General features: G+C 43.2%; 2 protein-coding genes across 2 annotated transcripts in view; both read right to left on the reverse strand.

Annotated features, from left to right (window-relative positions):
• Nucleotides 1-504: 504 nt before the first annotated feature.
• Nucleotides 505-5,330, reverse strand: LOC141777278 (uncharacterized; the record flags this gene model as incomplete). The annotated part of the gene is made up of 3 exons (XM_074651402.1): nt 505-2,933; nt 3,259-3,772; nt 5,044-5,330. Coding segments are annotated over 3 exons (1,086 nt in total), but the record flags the coding sequence as incomplete, so codon positions are not given.
• LOC141777788 (voltage-gated inwardly rectifying potassium channel KCNH6-like) overlaps nt 5,315-19,371 on the reverse strand; it is a 57,117-nt gene continuing 43,060 nt past the window's right edge. Inside the window, exons 8-20 of the mRNA XM_074652343.1 lie at nt 17,786-17,958; nt 16,166-16,304; nt 14,795-14,905; nt 14,341-14,495; nt 13,011-13,252; nt 11,491-11,690; nt 11,083-11,170; nt 9,448-9,612; nt 9,170-9,291; nt 8,876-8,947; nt 8,452-8,551; nt 6,425-6,533; nt 5,315-5,583 (exon numbers count right to left, since the gene is read on the reverse strand). Coding sequence (XP_074508444.1) covers nt 5,379-5,583; nt 6,425-6,533; nt 8,452-8,551; nt 8,876-8,947; nt 9,170-9,291; nt 9,448-9,612; nt 11,083-11,170; nt 11,491-11,690; nt 13,011-13,252; nt 14,341-14,495; nt 14,795-14,905; nt 16,166-16,304; nt 17,786-17,958 — 1,881 coding nt within the window. The 3' untranslated portion in view covers nt 5,315-5,378. The remainder of the gene's footprint in view (nt 5,584-6,424; nt 6,534-8,451; nt 8,552-8,875; nt 8,948-9,169; nt 9,292-9,447; nt 9,613-11,082; nt 11,171-11,490; nt 11,691-13,010; nt 13,253-14,340; nt 14,496-14,794; nt 14,906-16,165; nt 16,305-17,785; nt 17,959-19,371) is intronic.

Below are 19,371 nucleotides of genomic sequence, written 5' to 3' on the forward strand. Positions count from 1 at the left end.
ACAGACCATGGATGTAGAAGAGGATCCAATAGACCACAGACCATGGATGTAGAAGAGGGTCCAGTAGACCACAGACCATGGATGTAGAAGAGGGTCCAGTAGACCACAGACCATGGATGTAGAAGAGGATCCAATAGACCACAGACCATGGATGTAGAAGAGGGTCCAGTAGACCACAGACCATGGATGTAGAAGAGGGTCCAGTAGACCACAGACCATGGATGTAGAAGAGGGTCCAGTAGACCACAGACCATGGATGTAGAAGAGGGTCCAGTAGACCACAGACCATGGATGTAGAAGAGGATCCAATAGACCACAGACCATGGATGTAGAAGAGGGTCCAGTAGACCACAGACCATGGATGTAGAAGAGGGTCCAGTAGACCACAGACCATGGATGTAGAAGAGGATCCAATAGACCACAGACCATGGATGTAGAAGAGGGTCCAGTAGACCACAGACCATGGATGTAGAAGAGGGTCCAGTAGACCACAGACCATGAATGTAGAAGAGGTTGTATCCTGTACTTTTGCCTTGTGTGTTAGTAAGTAGCCTACAACTCCATTAAATTCTGTTGATGTCATGCTACTAGCACTACTAGCTACTAGCACTACTAGCTACTGGCCGATAGCCGGTTGTTTAGGAACAGAGACGTTAATACATCCACCACGGTAAAGGCTTACAGCATACAGCCCATGGGTGTATTAGAAGATAATAAAAGTGATGAATTACAGCCAATATATCCATTATTACAGCCACATACAGCTAGCAGGAAGCTGGCAGAACCGGATATGTCATATGAGCGTGCAGGGCGGTGCAGTCCCGTGGGTCTGATGCACGTTCATTATGCCGAGGAAAATAACTCTGGATTCATGTGTTAGTTCATTTTACTACTTTTAGGACATAAAGATTTAAATAAGGGATATTTAAATGTTCCTACTGGTGAGTTGATTTACCTAAAAAAAAAAGTATCCTCTGATTTACAGACGTCTCTTTATACATCCATGGACACAGACTCATTGGTGTTTTCAGTCCAAAATGGCGGCAGCGCTACCACAGCGCCATCTAGCGGCTGAAAAAAGCACCAGTTTCATCTCTTTGCTTCTAAAATCTTTTTGCTATTACTATTCGATTCACTCCAGGCAGACAACCTACAACAGACTACGTACAGCATCTGTTTCACAGTGTGCCCAGCTTTTTAGCCTCTGTTCTGAAATGCCTCTTAGGTTAACTGAGCAGGTGTTCATTATTTATACCGTGTGATGAAATATACTAGACAGAGGGACTAAAAACATGACTGTGCCATAGTTACAGAAATTAGATGACAAATTAACCACATTAATGCAAACTTACTAATAACATTACTCAATGGATCTACATCATCGCTACAGTGTTTGGAATTGCCTATTTTCTAACTTCATTAATTATATTACACATGTATTCTACCCTACACCTCCACACCAGCCTGTTCCCCCAAAAAACTATGTTCCCATACGAACGAAACTGCATTGTGAATTACGTTTCAAGGGAAGCATATTTTCTCCCGGATTACATTTGTTTGAAGTATCACAACTTTATAATAATAACAGTCCGCGTAGGGAGGAGGTCCGGAGTGGGTCAAACAAACACAGGACTTTCACCCAGGAGACCGCTGGACGTGCCATGTGTGAAACCAAAACTGTTTAAAACTGTGACCGTAATCTGGGAAAAAATATTGAAAATGCCCATTAGTTGCATGGAGATGTAATTTTGTTAGAGACAGAGTTGGCCACACATGCCTGCCTGGAGATTTGTGACACAACTGCAAAGTCCCTATGTGCACTGCACCTTGTAGTTCGTGCATACTGTCTTGCTGAATGAGACTTTTTATGAGCCCTGCGAGTATGAGATACAACTTTTCTAGATTGAGAGGTTCTTGGTCCGATCCCCAGCAATGGCAGGGTTGATTATTTAATCAAGGTGGGAAGGTGAAAGAACAGCGCTCTCATTACCACCACTGAGTAGTGCCTTTAACCTTTAACCCCCCAGGTGCTCCAGTGGAGCTGCTCACTGACCGACAGGTTAGACTGTGGTTGTACCAGGTGGGCAGCTTCAGCTGTCAACATGTGAGCAGGACCTTCCTGAAAAAGAGAGCACTGCTCTCAATGAAACGTTTCTGGTTAAATAAAGGTTAAGAAATAGCAGCCAGCTTTGAAGAATAATGTCACACAGAAAGAAAATGAAGAGAAATAAATGACTTCACACTGCTTCTGTGGTCAAAATGTCCTATTCACAAAACAGTCCTTAAAGAGGCATGAATAGAAAAAGTTCAACCGCTGTGAAGAACATTCATCTTCCTCTCTCGTAGCTACGTTTGTATAATGCTGATAGGCTTTACCCTTAGGATCTAGTGGAGACTAAACCAGAGCTAAAAGGAGTACTATCTCAAACTAACTCTAGGAGCCTAAACAAAGGGCAAGGGTTCCAAAATGTGGGTTTGATCCACAAACTTTTGATCATTTATTGTGATCTAGATATGATTATGTTGACCGATGACAGTAAATCATCCTGCAAAAGCTTGTTCACAAAGCTCAGAGCGGACTCTCTGCAGTGTGGTGACACGCCAAACCTCCGCTAACTACCTGGGTTTGAACTGCGGTTCTGAGTCAGCTAGCTGCTGTCCAGCGATGACGCCGGCCCTCCCGACATCGACAGGCGCCGCCGGCTCCCGCGCGACTCCGATTGGTTAGATGCTGCTTCTGTGCTGGGTTGAGCAGGCGAGTGGCTCAGCAGGTCCTCTTTTGCTCGGTTGATTCCACTCTGGAGGTGAAGCTCTGACTGACCGACGGTGGGAGGACAGGGACTGTCTTGTGGAGGCGTTGGCTGGAGGAGGTGTTGGCTGTCGACAGATGGACTGAGTTTGGAGGACTGCTCCTCACAATGTGTGTCCACATCCTGCTATGGAGAGACATACAGTAAGGATATACAGTACGTTTCGGAATCTACAGAAGCCTGTGTGTCTGTGAAGGTTGCTTTGACATTTTTCCCACGTTGCCCCACATATAATGTGTTGTTAAAAAGTCATGGTCATTCCACTCATTACTGTGAGATCAGTGAACATGAACCTTGCAAAAAATGTCAAGAAAAGTCTGAATTCTGAGGAAAAACAATACTTCAGATATGAAGTCAGAATTCTGAGACTGAACTGAACATTTTTTGACGATATATCCGATCCTCTTCTGAACATTAAGAGACTGTGCTACTGAAAGGTTTACAGTACCTGTGAGACAGAGGCTAAGCTCTGTGTCCGGACAGGAAGGACTGGTGGATCAAGCCTCCCTGGGAGCCGGGGGTTTAAGGCGGCGAGGGGTGAGGGTGAATGAGACACACGCTGACTTCCTGTCTGAGTGAGGACAGAGGAGGAAGACTGGGTGGAAGTTGGAGGAAGGGGTGGAGAGGTGGAGGTGTCGTGGGGAAAGTTTGGGGAAGAAAACAGTGTCTGATATGAAGTGTGAAGGGGTGAGGTGTGGATAAGAGGGGGGGAGGCAGTAAGATGGGGGACAAAATCAAGAGGGTTTGATTCTGGTTCAAGCTGTTGAAGGACTTGATGTTGCTGCTGGGGGTCGGCGGCTGGTGACTGGTCTGTGGGGGAGGCAGCAGTGGGGGACAGGATGGGGGAGGAGGGTGCGTCAGGTGTTGATGTCAGGGTGCTGTAGGAAGGTGGGATCATTGGCATCTGCCTCTGCAGCAGCTGCAAGATGGTCCCGATGTCTGCTGACATATGAGACTCCAACCTGGAAAACACAGACACACACACACAGCAGTATTGAGATTTACCTGACTATACTATACGTCTGCGACAGTGCAGCAGCCCAGCATGAAAAACCAGCTAGCTGCTAACCAGTCAGTTCTACAACCAAGCTGCTGCATGATTGTTATCTGCTGCAGATACATCACACTTCACAAGAGCTAGTTCACAGTTCAGAGTTCACACAGATTTAAAGGGACTGTTTGTAACTTCTTACACGTATAAATCTACCGGGTCGGTGTCCCATGCGCGCTCGCGTGTGGCTACGCTGTTCAGACAAGAGTCCAACACAAACTACACGGAAGCACCAAAACCGCAAAGTTGTATCTAGTGAAGCCCGTCTGTTAAACAGTGTTGGCCGCGGTCGGAGGACGCGGAGGAGACCGTAGCTTTGGTCTCCAGGGCCGGAGTCTCTGCTGTATTCTGCTCCTGCTCCTCTGCCTGCTTGCCGTCACTCAGCTAGCTGAGGTCGGAGACATTATCGTCTCCGACCGGGTGCCGGTGTCTCCCTCCGACCGCGGTTGGGAGGCTGAAGCTGGAAAAGCCAACACTAGGATCAGCATTGATTCATGGAGAGACCTTCGTCTGGTCAGCTAACATTACTGCCAAGCAGGTGAAATATAGAGTGATATTGTGGTTTGAGCTGACGTGTGTCGCCTCACTGTTTTGAGCGATGCTCATTCATGTCTATGTAGAGCGAGCACAAGCGCGAGCCCGACGCTGACTTTTTGTGACTTAACGGCCACAGGTGTCGCTGTTAACAAGACATTTCGGATTCTTACAAGCAGTCCCTTTAAATGAACTAGTTCACATTCTTAGTTTACAATTCTTAATTTTGAACTAAGTTCACCGTCATAAAAAAATGAACCAGTTCATGTCCATTTCTTCCGTTTTTGCTTTTAAACTGGTGGGATGCTACGGTGTTTAATCAGTCTCAGACTTATTTTCAGCATCCAGTTCCACACCAGCAGGCTCAGGAACAGCTTCATACCACAGGCCATAAGACTGCCGAGCTCCTGAGCTCATCAATACATAAATATAAATTATATAGATAGATAGATAGATGGATAAAATATATATAGCAGATAGCTAGGCACTGTTTATATGTAGATGTGAAGTGCACCCCTCTTTGCACTCAGAGTTTAAGCTGTTACAACTGTTTTGCTGGTGTTGTGGTATTTGACTTGAAATGTGACATACATGTAAAGTTATCACCACTACTGATGAAGACCCTGATGAAGCCCTGTTGTGACCAACCTGGTTATCTGTCGCTGCAGCGCCTCCAGTCTCTTCTCTAACTCCACCTTCTGCCTCCGAGAGATGACGGTTGGAGCAGGAGCAGGAGGAGGAGGAGGGCTGGAGGGACGGTGGGAGGAGGAGGAGGAGGAGGGCAGGTCAACGAGCTGCTGGGGGGGAGGCTGAGGAGGAGGAGGTGAGGGGAGGCTGTGGGAGCAGGGCACCTCCTGGTATCTCTGTTCCTCTTGACTCTCTGAGCCCCAGAACGTAAAGATGTTGGACACTCCTGAGATTGCATCTGGTCCACACACAGATACACAGTGAGACACACACGGAGCCAAGCGGAGCTGCCACCACTATACACAGTTTTTTTTTATTATCCCACGTGCCTTGAATGTATCTTTACACTTGCCTGTTAAAGGGTTACGGGTCTTCTCTCTCCTGTCAGTGTCAGGGCACCTCGTAGTGTTTCTGTCAGCAGCACGAATGATGGAGGTGTGAGCGGGGCCGGTCACCTCTGAACCCTCCTCTTCATCATCACTGGAGAACACGGGGCCGTATCTACAGAAACAATGAGTTCAGGGCTTCCCATGGGGAGGAATGATGGGTGTTTCTGTAACTATTTTTAAGTCCCAGCAATGAAATTTTGGATTTATGTTAACATTTGTAGTGCTTGATAAATATATACAGTGTTATTACCCATCTTGACATAAAAAATGAATTACTAAATAATGTGATTTGATCAAATTTATGGAGCATTTTATGTCCCACAACTGTGGTCTCAATGTTGAGATATGTTCAAATGAGCTAATTCAATTATAATATGACATCATTTCAAATGGAATTGTTTCATATACATATTACTTTACACCATATTCAAATTATTTATTTGTTTACAAATCATTTATATGATTTTTTTATCTAAATGCGGCTGTCCCACATTATACTGAGTCCTTACCGCGACACTGAACAAATACCATTGTAAAAGTTTTATTCAAAGCCAAACAGATCTAGTTTCCATGGAAACAGAAGTCAGCAGGTTGGGCCGCCCACGTATTTATTGTGTGTCCTTATACCATACAGCTTGAATTACATTTAAAAAAGAACTTAATATTACTGTTGAATTCATGTCTATTAGATGCTACGAGTCAAAGCTAACATAGCAGACCTTGCTATAGCTGCCGTTTATCTGCAATATTAGCAAAACATATAATTTCCTTGGTAAGGACATTAGACATTAGAATTGCAATATCTGTCATTAAGCGCAACATGTACACTGATGGTTCAAATTCAAATTCATAAAGGTTGATTTTTTATTTTTTATTTGGGAGAGTCCAAAGTGACCGTAGTTGCAGAAACACCCGTATGTTTTATTGGTGGGGAACAAAGCTGCAGGTCTTACAGTGTATGTTTATGATGGTCTCTGTTGTGGCCGGTACGCTGCTCCCAGTTACTGTGTCTTCTTCTACATGTGTAGGCAGCTCTCTGTCTCCCCGCTGACACGGTGTCACCTGACAGATACAAACAAACAGCCACTGTGAGTTGGTGTGATGCCCTCCCACTAATGTGTTATCGCATTTGTGTGTGAATGTAACCGTTTGGTTTTAATGTGATGTATTTCTTTTCTTTTTGGAAAGACTTTCTTTACTTTCTGTATGAGTGATCTGGTGTTTGGACCAAGTTAGTGCACTCGCTGTAGCACTTTCTCAACAGTAGGTGGCAGCGTGAGGCTGTGATTTGCCCTCATAGCAGCAGAGAATTCAGCAAAGGAAGACATGTCTCCTTGTCTCATCATTTCTTTCCTGTGTTTCAGGTTAGTGATGTCAGAACCACATTGAACATGCTGTTGTTAGATAATGCTGAGGAATCATTTTGGTTTAAGTGAGAGAGAAAAAATGAACACGAACACACACACACACACACACACACACACCCTCTCACTACCCACTTCTGTGAGTGGAAATGGGTTATAAAACCCTCCAACAGCGAGCCTGCGTCGATGCCGACTTGCAACTACGTTTTGTGTTTCTCATGGAACACGCTCCGTACAAATGTAAGTTCCGTGCAAATACCGTTACAAACGTAAACTGCTCAAACTAAGATAGACATTTAAAGGGACTCTATGTAAGAATAAGAAATTGTTTGTTATCAGAAATTGCTTGTTAACAATCTCCATGAAACAATGCTGATACTGTGTTTTCCTGCTTCAGCCTCCTGACCGTGGTCAGAAGGAACAGGGGAGACACCGCAGTCCCAGTCGGGGACGATAATGTTACTCGCTCCGGAGCCCCGTCACTTCAGGAAACAAGACACGGGAAACCTCTGTTGGTCTGGAGGAGCTGCAGCAGTTATTTCTGCACAAACGTCACTAGATATTCTCAGAGCTACAGTACTAACTCTTTGTGTAGTGTGCGCGCATGCACGTGAGAGGTGGAGCGAGAGAGCGAGTGAGAACGAGGTGTGTGAGTGAAGGCAGGCAGAGGAGCAGAGGAGCAGAGTACAGCAGAGACTCCGGCCCTGTAGACCAAAGCTACGGTCTCCCCTGTGTCTTCTGACCGCGGTCGGGGGGCCGAAGCAGGAAGAGTCAACACTGTTTAACAGACGGGCTTCACTAGATATAACTTTGCGGTTTTGGTGCTTCCGTGTAGTTTGTGTTGGAGTCTGAGTCTGAACAGCGTAGCCACACGTGAGAACGCATGGGACACCAACCCACAATGATTTATACGTGTAAGAAGTTACAAACAGTACCGTTAATATGGCCATACAGACGTTAACAACTTAAAGGTTACATTGTATTTAGAATCAAATGTCTAGTCTAGAAAACGGTAGACGTGTATATCTGATTGTAAAATGTTGTATATTTACAGATGTTGCAAAAATTAAGCAGCTCATAAACATCCATCCATCATCTGTAACCACTTCCCAGCCGATCCCAGCTGACATTGGGCGAAGGCAGGGTACATCCTGGACAGGTCACCACAGGGCTGACACATAGAGACAGTAACCACTCACACTCACATTCACACCTAATGAACCCGATCTGCATGTCTTTGGACTGTGGGAGGAAACAGGTGAACCCGGAGAAAACCCACGCTGACACGGAGAGAACATGCAAACTCTTCTTTTTATTCTTAATACTGTGAACCTTTGCACATCCCCTCCGCTTGATACGAAACCACGGTTACGAAACGTTATGTCAGTTTCTGTTGGAGAGAGGGAAGTTCATCCCAAAACTTGCAGCTGTATTTATACTCCACTCCTTAAAGAAGTCTGCTTCATTCAGCTACGAGTGTGACTACAAACGGAATTCACATCCGTCACGGAGTGGGAGTGATGATGTCTGATCTGATCCACCTTGACTGCAGTGCATCTCTGCAGTTTCTATCTGTCCTCACAAGCTGTGTGTATTTTTGTGAAGTGCTACAGTACCTGTGTGAGTGGAGGAGCGTTTGTCTTTCCTCTGAGATCTGCTGAACCCGTCACAGTCGGAGTCTTCTCCACTCGGAAAACCTACAGCTTCATTATTCGCCTGCAGACAAGGAAGGGAGAGAAAAGAATCAAGTTCAACATTTCATTCAACATTTTGTATGTCAAACAATCCATGTTAGATAGTGGTCCACTATGGCTGTACAGCTTGACAGAGTATTTGTGATATTTCCATTCAATTTCATTAAACACACGTTCAAAATGTTCAGACTGAAACGGCCCCCCACACACGGCAAAATATATATATCTGACATGTGAATGCCAGATGTCTCCTTCTAAATTATTACGCGTCAAATTCAAGACATCTCCAGCGTAGTCATAATTTCCACTTGGTTTCAATAAATAGAGGAGCTGTAGAGTAACATACGTCTCTGAGATTGAAGGTGATCTCCAAGTTGGACCAGAAATATTCACAAAATTCAGGATACATTCCCAGAACCTGCAAACACAAATAAGGGGAAATCAGCACTGCCAACATAACATAAAAAAACAAAAACTGATCCATGTTTAGAGAAAAGGACTCTGTGAATACACTGATGTTAGTGATACTGTGTTTATCACATGGACCGACAAACACCTGCTCAGTTATCAGCCATTCATTCACTTAGTCCTCAGAAACTGGATGGTTTTAAGCGGGAAAACGTAAAAAAACACGTGATACCTCCAACATGTCCTCCCTGTGTATCTTGTGCAGATCACAGTAGGTCAGAGCTCTGACATCAGCGTTGGATTTTCCTGGCAGAGCATACAGATTGATGGGCTCCCCAAAGATATCATTCTTCCCTGGAGGAGAAAAACACGAGTCAGGGTATATGAACAAATAGGAATCTTGATGTGTGCATTCATTATTCATGTAAGAGACATTACAGACTCTTCCTGTGGCCACTTGATGGAGCCACTAGCATATACAGTATACCTGAGCCTCCTGCATGCACCTACCCAGTATAGCTATCACAACGTCTCCTTTGAGGATCTCTATGGATCCCCTCGAGATGAAGTACAGAGCTGATATCAGGTCTCCAGCATGGACTAGGGTGTCACCAGGAGGAGCGTGGGTGGTCTTAAACCTCATGGCTAGGGCCCTCAGACAGCCCTTAGTGGAACCTATAGACACCATAACAAACACAACGTGTTGGTCTAGTGCTACAAGAACATTTGTTTCTTCTTGATCTTTTCTTTAACTAGGTTTCTATACATATTTGACCAGTGGTGGAAGATGAACTCTGCCCCTGATCTTTTACTTAAAGCTGCAGTGGGTAGAAACGGAGCAAATATGATTAAAAATAGTTACTTTTATAAAACGGTCACTATATCCTGACAGTATAGTGCATGAGAGAGGTAATCTAAAAAAAATCATGCGCCTCTGTGTCCTCCGGTGCTCCTAATCTGCAGGATTTCACAAACTGGAGGAAAACAACCAGTCAGAGCTGTGCTGGAGTCTGCCGTCCAGCTGCCGTCTATGAGCCGGCTGTCGAAGTCAGACCAAACAGTCAAACTAGGCAGCGCTGATCAAATATGAATCAATATTCTGTAACTGTAATGCCTATTTCTCTCCTCAAATGTTTTCAGAAACATCTTGTAGTGCACAGTTTAGCTGTAAAATGAGAAAGTTTGCGACCATGTTGAGATCACAACCTGTGATTGGCCAAAGTCTCCCGTCACGGGCTAGATTTTTTAAAGCCTGTAAACAGAGCCATGAGGCTAGTTTTCTCTCAGAACACTTGAATTACAATATGCTAAAAGGTTATCATGGAATTTTTGCCCAATGATGCCCAGAAAAAAGTCTACCTACTGATGCTTTAAAGGGTGACTTTGGCATTTTTCAACCTGGAACCTGTATGTTCCCATGTTTTTGTGTTTAAGTGACTAATGGAGACAACAATTTCTGAAATTGGTCCAGTGTTGAGGGAGAACGCTGCGGCCGAATAAACAGGATGTAATGAAATCATTTGGAGCAAAAGTGTGTGTTTTTGCCACTGACAGGCGGCCCCGCCTACGTCGCCAATCTCTTCCGTCTGAGGTTTCCTATTCCGCCTCTCCCCTGCTCCCAGGCCCACCGGGCCTGTGGTCCCATTTCTCCTGCGTGTTGTGTAGGCGCTGTGAAGGTGAGCTGTATTTCCTATAACTTAATGGCTAAACTGAAAGTATTTTGGAAGCTGATATTAAACACATTGCAAGGTCAAACTGTAATTTTTTGTGGAGGGAACGACAAGTAGTTTCTAATGTCTCAGAAAAGGTTTACTATTTACTGATTTGGTTTACATGTTTAAGTTTAAACAATGTTTAAATTTACTCTGCTGTGTTACAGGAAGTTAGTGATACTAACAGACAATGAGTTTCTAAGGTTATTAAACATAATAGTATTTGATAAGTGAGGCATAGCGTTAACTACTCTGTTAAGTGAACTACTTTAAGTAAAATGGAATTACTTAAGTTAAAAAAACTTCAAACTTGTATTACAGTACTTGAGTAAATGTACTTACTTTGCACCACTCTGAATGTGTGATATCTAATTTAGCTCGTAAAAGATCCACTTTTCATGTGTAATAGTATAGTAATATAGTATTACTGTACCTTTAAAAGCCTTAAAGTTTTGCAGCAGTGACCTGTTGAGGTGGAGACAAATATCTGCCTGGAGACAATCTGGGAAACCTTTTAAAACCTGGTGGAGCAGCAGGGACGGGGGACACAAAGAGAGGACAACCTTGGATTAATACGCAAACTGTAAACATGATCCCTTAATGAAGTAATCTTACAGTCGTATTTACATCAGCATGAAATCAGAATGTTAGCTGAACAGATTTAGCTAGCCAACAAGCCGACACTGTCTGAGCACACACTAGATTTATGGGGAAAAGAACCAGTCATACACAACACAGACAATAGGAAACCATGCCTATTCTGTAGAGTTAGCTGAGCTGAGGACTTCCAATATGGCTGACAGAGAAAGCGTGAGATCACCTGAAAGTCTCCCATACTCACAGCGTTCATATCTATCCCATTAGTGTATGACCATGCGTGTTGGAAGTACTCTTCCAGCCGCTGTCTCAAAGGGTTGGGGATCTGGTGGAAGCGGATGAACTCTCGAACTCTCATCATCTGGGCGTGGTAACGTGCCGTACCAGAGTAGAGCCGCTGGATAATGGCTGACACGTTACCGAAAATACTGGCATACATCAGAGCTAGAGAGGAAACCCAAACAGAGACCTCGTATCATTTATCTATTACTCAAACAAGGAGTTTAATAGTTGCTTGTCTAGTTCATTAGGGCACTGAGAACAAGAAACCAACCATAAAATAATAAAGGAATTACACGATACAAAGCATGCTGGCATGGATTCCATCAACATTAATGAATGATGGACAATTGTAAATGATGGTAGCAATGGTAATGCTAATCTCAACCTTTTAATGTCAATCAGCGACAACAGAAACTTCACACAGCTCCAATACAGCTGAAAGTGCTGAGTAAACAGTAAAATTAGGCTGACATGTAAAAGTACCAGCCCGTTCGCACAAAAAGGCATATAAGTGCCACGATAATGCGCAAGGCGTTTAGGGTGCAATAAGTACGCCTTTCTTGATTTCTGAGTGTCATTTGTACGCCAAGTACCCTGTACTGGCTGCAATGTAAAGGCATTCCCGTATAAATGCTATGGTAAGAGTTAATGACATAGTATAAAAAGCTAAAAAGACTACTGCTGGTGGGCGGATGTGGAGGTTGATGGGTCAAACAAACACAGGACTTTTAACCAGCAGACCCGTGTTCGAGATTGTTGTTTTGTTTTGTTGGTGACGTTTGTCTCGTGGCGAATGTCACATTTTTTTATCGACGTTTGTGACGTGTTTTCTATATTTGTGTTACGTTGTTTCCGTACATGTTTTACTTAGTTTTCTTACTTATTTTAAGCCCAACCATGATGTTTTCCCTTACCCTAACGAAGTGGTTTTGTTACCTCAACCTAAGTTAGTTTTCTTGCATAAACCTAACTGCAGACACTTGCGTAGCGTACTAAATGACACGCAAGAAGGCTCAAATGCATACTCGTGACCGGCGGCATGAGATCGGGTTGGAAAGTAGTAAACAGGAACACAGGATTTAAACTAAAGTCCAAAGCAGCACGGCTTGGTGCGGCTACCCCCTGCTGTGAGGCTTGACATGGCGTGGTGTGGTTAAAGTGGACCGGGCTAATGGAAAAACCCTAAATGTAAATGTTGGAGCCCATCTAATACAATTTTGAACGTTTTTGCAGCAGCTGGGACCACAAAAAACAAAAACTGCTTCACCAACTTTAGATAAGAAGAAGAAGAACCAGAAGACCCAAAGGTTCTTGGATTGGATTTTGGATTTGACTCTTTAGGTAGACCAGTGTGGAGGATATTGGAATAGTCCAACCGTCTAAACTAACTAAACTATGGTAAGATGAAAACCAAACTGCTGTTACTTTAGCTTCACTAGATTTCCTGATGTGGCTAAAAAGTATTTTTTTTGTAGAACTCACCGCCAACAAGCATAACGCAGATGGAGAAGATCTTCTCAGAGTTGGTGTTTGGGGAGACGTTGCCGAAGCCGACGCTGGTCAGACTACTGAAGGTGAAGTACAGAGCTGTGACATATTTATCTCTAATGGAAGGACCCGACCCGATGACGGAGTCATTGTACGGCGTCCCGAGCTGCTCACCCAGATTGTCCAACCAGCCAATCCCAGCCGAGGTCGACCGCTCCACGTTACCTATGGCGTACCTGGGGTGAGAAGACACGTAAAATGCTCCTTCTATACACACTTTGAAAGCTCCAGAATTCTTTTGGTATTTCAACACAAAGTGTTTTTTAGAAAATGGGAGACCAACAATTTATGTTATTACTGTATGTAACTATGATGCAGCACAATTACCACAAAAATGTCATCAACGGATTCTTAAGTTATCAATAGTTACTTCTCCACAATTTATTTCCCCACAAAACTATTACACGCAATAATGAGTACATCACCAGAGCGAATAAATCAAATTTGCTAAAATTGGTAGTTGTAAGGAATTTCTTGGATCTAAAACGTTTCCCATTACATTCAAAAAATGTCAAGCTATAATAAATGCTATGCCTAGTGGAATTCTACAGCTGGTGAAAGGACACTTTAAATAGACTGTATGTAACTTTTTACACATATAAATCGTTTTTTATTGGCAATGTGTGAACCGGTTGTAACCTAACCTAAAAAAATCAGTACTTCCGTGTCTTTCTGGGTTTCCTCTATTAGCCTATTGACTGCGTTTAATGTGAAAAACCCAGGCCCGTTTTTCCGGGAAAAATCCAACACGTGACGATTTGAGATTTGTAGATGTGTCAATGAGATTTCTGTTATGATGAAGAAGACACAACAAATTATTTATTTCATGAGTTCTAATATTTAAACAGCATTCCGGAGAAAACCGCAAATCTAACAAATCATATAAGTTATTTTATATTATGAAAAAAAAAGCTAGAAAATACAATTGAATGGTGACTTACTAATTTTATCGGGAAAATTTCATATATGCAAGTCAAAATTTTCTAAATCTCTCCCATCCTATTGAATTGTTCTCTACTGAGTCTGTTAAACTATCAATACTAGAAAAAGTGTGCATATAATTAGTCTGCTTCAGGAGTTATAAGAGATTTTTTTTGTATATTCTTCTGCATATCAGTGTTGTGTATCTGCTTAACTTCATTATTAGTAATAGTGTTACATGTTTTTACATTTATCCCTTATCTACATAGGCTTCGTAACCACTTGCGTTCAAGTTTGAGTGTGAGGTAAAAATACTGAAGTAAAGTAAAGTAGAGTAGTGTACCAGATGCAGGCCAGCCAGTGGGCGATGAGGGCGAAGGTGCACATGAGGAGGAAGAGGACAGCTGCACCGTACTCTGAGTAACGGTCCAACTTCCTGGCTACGCGAACCAATCGCAGTAACCGAGCCGTCTTCAGTAAGCCAATCAGTGTGGTGGTCTGTTAGGAGGAGGAGACAGAGAGCGGCTGTGTGACTATGTGACTGGATACAAAATGTAATGTGAGTGAACAAATGATAAAAAGCAATATCACATAAATAAGGACTGTTATTGGAGTCTCCAGATGTTCTTTTTCTTTCTCCTCTTTCTCTCTTCCTCCCTGTTTCTCTGCAGTCCCAACAGTCTTTCCTCCCTACCGTCTCCCTTTTTACCTAAACCTCCATTTCTCATCCCACCCTCATCTATCTTCTTCTTTCCCTCCCTCCTCCCTACCTCTCCCTCTACACCACCCCTAACCACCTCCTCTCCTGAGCGGTAGATGAGGAGGTCAAAGGGAATGGCCGCCACCATGTCGATGAGGAACCACCCTTTGAAGTAGTGGACTGCAATCCGAGAGGAGTGGCTCACCACCTGAGGAGAAGAAACACAAACAGTACGCAACATGTATCATCATATTACAGCACACAGTACAGTACAGTACGTTATTTAACCTCCTTCATGAAAAGCTAGTATGACATGGTTGGTACCAATGGATTCATTAGGTTTTTCTATATTTGGGGTCTTTTCAAGAATTAAGCAACCACCGTTACCAACTATTTATTTTAACATAGAATACCTTTTTTTTTTACCAGTGGAATAGCTTGTTAAGTTAAGTTAAGCCATTCTACTTTGCATATTTTATGACATTATCGTAATCATGTGCATGTTGCATAACATTTTCTACAAAAATCAATTTTAAAGGGACTATTTGTAACTTTGTACGCGCATAAATGTAGCGGGTCGTCACACATGCGCGTTCGCATATACGCGCTCGCGTGTGGCTGGAGCCTCGTCTCCGCTGCATGCTCTCCTTCACTCAGAATGCGCGCGCGTCCTCGCTGTCTCGCTCCACCTCTAGACGTGAACGCGCGCTCACTACACACTGCAGAAGAGTTTAGCTCTGAGAATATCTAGTGAATGCACAGGGGACGTTTGTGCAGAAATAAATTCTGCAGTTCCTCCAGACCAACAGAGGTTTCCCGTGTCTTGTGAAGTGACGGAGCTCTTCAGAGAGTTATGTTACCCTCTCGTTACCGACCGGGTGCCGGTGTCTCCTCTGCTCTCTCCGGCTGCGGGCGGAGAGAGCAGAGGAGACATGCTGCAGAGCCCCGCTGCATCAGCCTGCACTTAGGCAGGAAAAGCCAACACTAGGATCAGATCTAAATCATGTTCATGGAGAGACCTTCATCTGGTCAGCTAACATTACTGCCAAGCAGGTGAAATATAGAGTGATATTGTGGTTTTAGCTGACTTGTGTCGCCTCACTGTTTTGAGCGATGCTCATTCAGGTATATTTAGAGCGAGCAAGCGCGAGCCCGACGCTGACTTTCGTTGATTTCACGGCCACAGGTGTCGCTGTTAAGAAGCATTTCTGAAAGTTACAAATAGTCCCTTTAAGTATAGAAGAGAAAACAACACAGTACAATTATATTACAAAATAATGAACAAAAATCAGTGGACATATTTGAAGATATAAGGCAAAAATGAAACCTCTATTCTTACCATGATCTGATGAGAAGGTCATTTGTTTGACCTTGAAACTACAAAATGATCTCTATAAATGAGCCAGTGGGTCATTGAATTGGTTAATTAGTCACTCTGTCTGTCATTCACACACAGAGAGAAGCTCACCTCGTCATTGGAGTTAACGTATGTGGTCCTGAAGTTGATGATGATGTCAACAATGAACATGATGTCCACTATGAGATCCACCACGTTGAGGGGGGAACAGGAGTAACCGCAGGTCTGTATGGCTGCCTCCTCCTGGTCACTAAAGACAAATACATCAATAAATCAATCAGTGGGTTTTACTCCAAGCAAGAATGAAACATTCACTGAAAAATTATTAGACCACAACATTGAAAACAAAAAATGTTACTTGAAGGATTACACGTAATTTTAGGCACATTTACAGACTTGCCCCCCCGATATCGACAATTGAGTTATTCTGTAATTGCGGGTACATTTCATGTCCATTGATGATAAGGACATTTTTTTCTAACTATTTTCTTCAAAAATATAACACTAGTGATGGGAGTAGAGAACCGTAGTTGTCCGCTTTCTTGGCATCTCATGCCTCTGTGACTATCGATTCCTCTTATTGATGCTCTGTTACGCATGCACAATGACGTATCATGTTTCAGTTTGTTTGGGACCGGAGCCACGGCAGAGAGAAAAAAAACGCTCAACAGCATGGCGCTACTAAACCTGAGGGGACGCACACTATTTTTCCCTGATTAATCTGTGTTGAAATCAGCAGGATGAGAGTTAGTAATGTTAGCTGTTAGCAGCCGGTGGGCAGCGCAGTCCTGACTGGATAAATAATGGAGCTACTAACGTTAACAGAGGTGCCATTGAGTTATTATTGTGAGACGTTCACGGTCTGCTCAGCAAAAGGACTATTGGGTTAAGGTAGTTTACAACGTTATCATGATAGAGAGAGAATTATGACCTGTTTAGAGTTTTTTAATCAAATCAAATATTTAAATAATCATAATCATTTGAATTGTGTGTTTTTACGCAAATAACCACTATAGATGACAATAACAAAGTACAGTACAGTACTGTGTACACTAACCTCTCACCTCAGAAAAATAGGGTATCCCCGGAAGCTACGGTTTAATTCGAACACTGTAATTTACTGTGCATATAATGTTTTTATAAAATATATCGAACATTGAATGATATCATATCAAAAACGTTATTTCTTCATTTAGCGCAGAGATTGCAAAAGTGGCAGACAAAAAAAATACTTGTCTGCCACAGTGGCAAGAAGTGAAGAAAGTTAATTTAAGACCTTGTATCCAGGTAGATATGGCAGTAGTTGACAGGACACCTTGTGTCACACACTGATCTGAATGAGCTGTCCTGATCATTTCCTTCTCTACTCACAATATCAAACAGTACACTGCTACTATGAACCCTGTCCATATGCTCTCAGCACAATATTAGAAATGTTTGTGTGCTGCTTTTTCTGTGCTCTGCATATCGATCTAACCTATTAAATCTGTGCGTGATTTATTACAGCGCCTACTAGTGGCCCCAAATCCCCACATTTCATTGCTAATGTTTTGAACTTTAACTGTGAAATAAAGTACATTTAAATAATGAAATATCCAAAATCTGGATAAGGAAAAGAGTTCATCATTGGTTCTAACAGTAGTTCAGAGGACAGCAAGGGAACCCTTGCATCTTCATAAGTAACTCATGCAGGTCAGGTGAGCAACAGTTGTTGTGAGAATTTGCACCAACCTCAGAAGAAATGTAGCAGAATAAGGAGTGAATATGGCTGTATAAATGACTAAGAGCAAAATGACCCAGTCCCACACGGCTTTGAATGGACTGTAGTGAAGGATGGTCCACTTCTGGATCCTGGGGGACTGCAGTTTATACTCTGGTAACACATCAGCACCCAGAGACATAACCTACAGGAGAGAGAGAGAGAAAGAGAGACCCGTTAGTCTGTTTATCCACTCTTTAAGCATTATATACAGCTGTATGAGGTTATTCTACAGCCCCACAATGTTTTCTATTTTTCTACACTCGTTTATTCAGGTTTTTCCTTCACCTCTGTGTTTGACTGTCGAGGACTGCAGTACCTAGAAATATGCTGTGGGGCAGCACACTGTCATGTCGAGTCAATTTTATTTGAATAGCCCAAAATCACAAATCACAAATTTGCCTCAGGGGGCTTTACAATCTGTACAGGATACGACACCCTCTGTCCTTTACAGTACGACCCTCTCATCGGATAAGGAAAAACTTAACTAAAAAAAAACTTTTAACAGGGAAAAAAATTAAAGAAACCTCAGGAAGAGTAACAGAGGAGGGATCCCCCTTCCAGGATGGACAGACGTGCAATAGATGTCGTGTCTACAGAGTAACAACATCATGAAAATACAACAAAGACAATCCATACGACAAAAAATAATACGTATAATGTGAACATATGTGAGAAGGTGGATCCAGGAGGATGTCAAGCAGCTTCCCGGCGTCGCCAAACAGATAGAGTCAGAGCAACACGACCTCCTCTCCACGCCAGATAGGTAGAGCCAGAGCAACACGACCTCCTCTCCACGCCAGATAGGTAGAGCCAGAGCAACATGACCTCCTCTCCACGTCAACCAGATAGAGCCCGAGCAACATGACGTCCTCTCCACGCCAGATAGGTAGAGTTAGAGCAACACGACCTCCTCTCCACGTCAACCAGATAGAGCCCGAGCAACATGACGTCCTCTCCACGCCAGATAGGTAGAGCCAGAGCAACACGACCTCCTCTCCACGCCAGATAGGTAGAGCCAGAGCAACATGACCTCCTCTCCACGTCAACCAGATAGAGCCCGAGCAACATGACGTCCTCTCCACGCCAGATAGGTAGAGCCAGAGCAACATGACCTCCTCTCCACGTCAACCAGATAGAGCCCGAGCAACATGACGTCCTCTCCACACCAGATAGATAGAGCCATAGCAACACGACCTCCTCTCCACCCCAGATAGATAGAGCCAGAGCAATACGACCAAACGGAGTATGCTGTTTACATGACCTATATCAAATTCATAATATTATCATAATTAGAATAGTAGTGGAATATGAATGTGTATGTAAATGTAAGCAGTGTTGCAACACACTGAGCAATGGATAAATAATCATGACAGAGTACATCTCTGAACAGAACAGAACATGTATGTAAACAAGTGTGAGTCTTACCAGCAACTACTTTTATTTCTGTACACATTCTTATCCCTGGTTACTATTTTAGCCCTGCTCACATCTATCAACCTTTGTGTCAGCAAGGTAAAAACAGCTTAATATATTTTCTCTTTGCTCCTATGACATG

Source organism: Sebastes fasciatus, chromosome 11, assembly GCF_043250625.1.
Source record: "Sebastes fasciatus isolate fSebFas1 chromosome 11, fSebFas1.pri, whole genome shotgun sequence".
NCBI lineage: Eukaryota > Metazoa > Chordata > Actinopteri > Perciformes > Sebastidae > Sebastes > Sebastes fasciatus.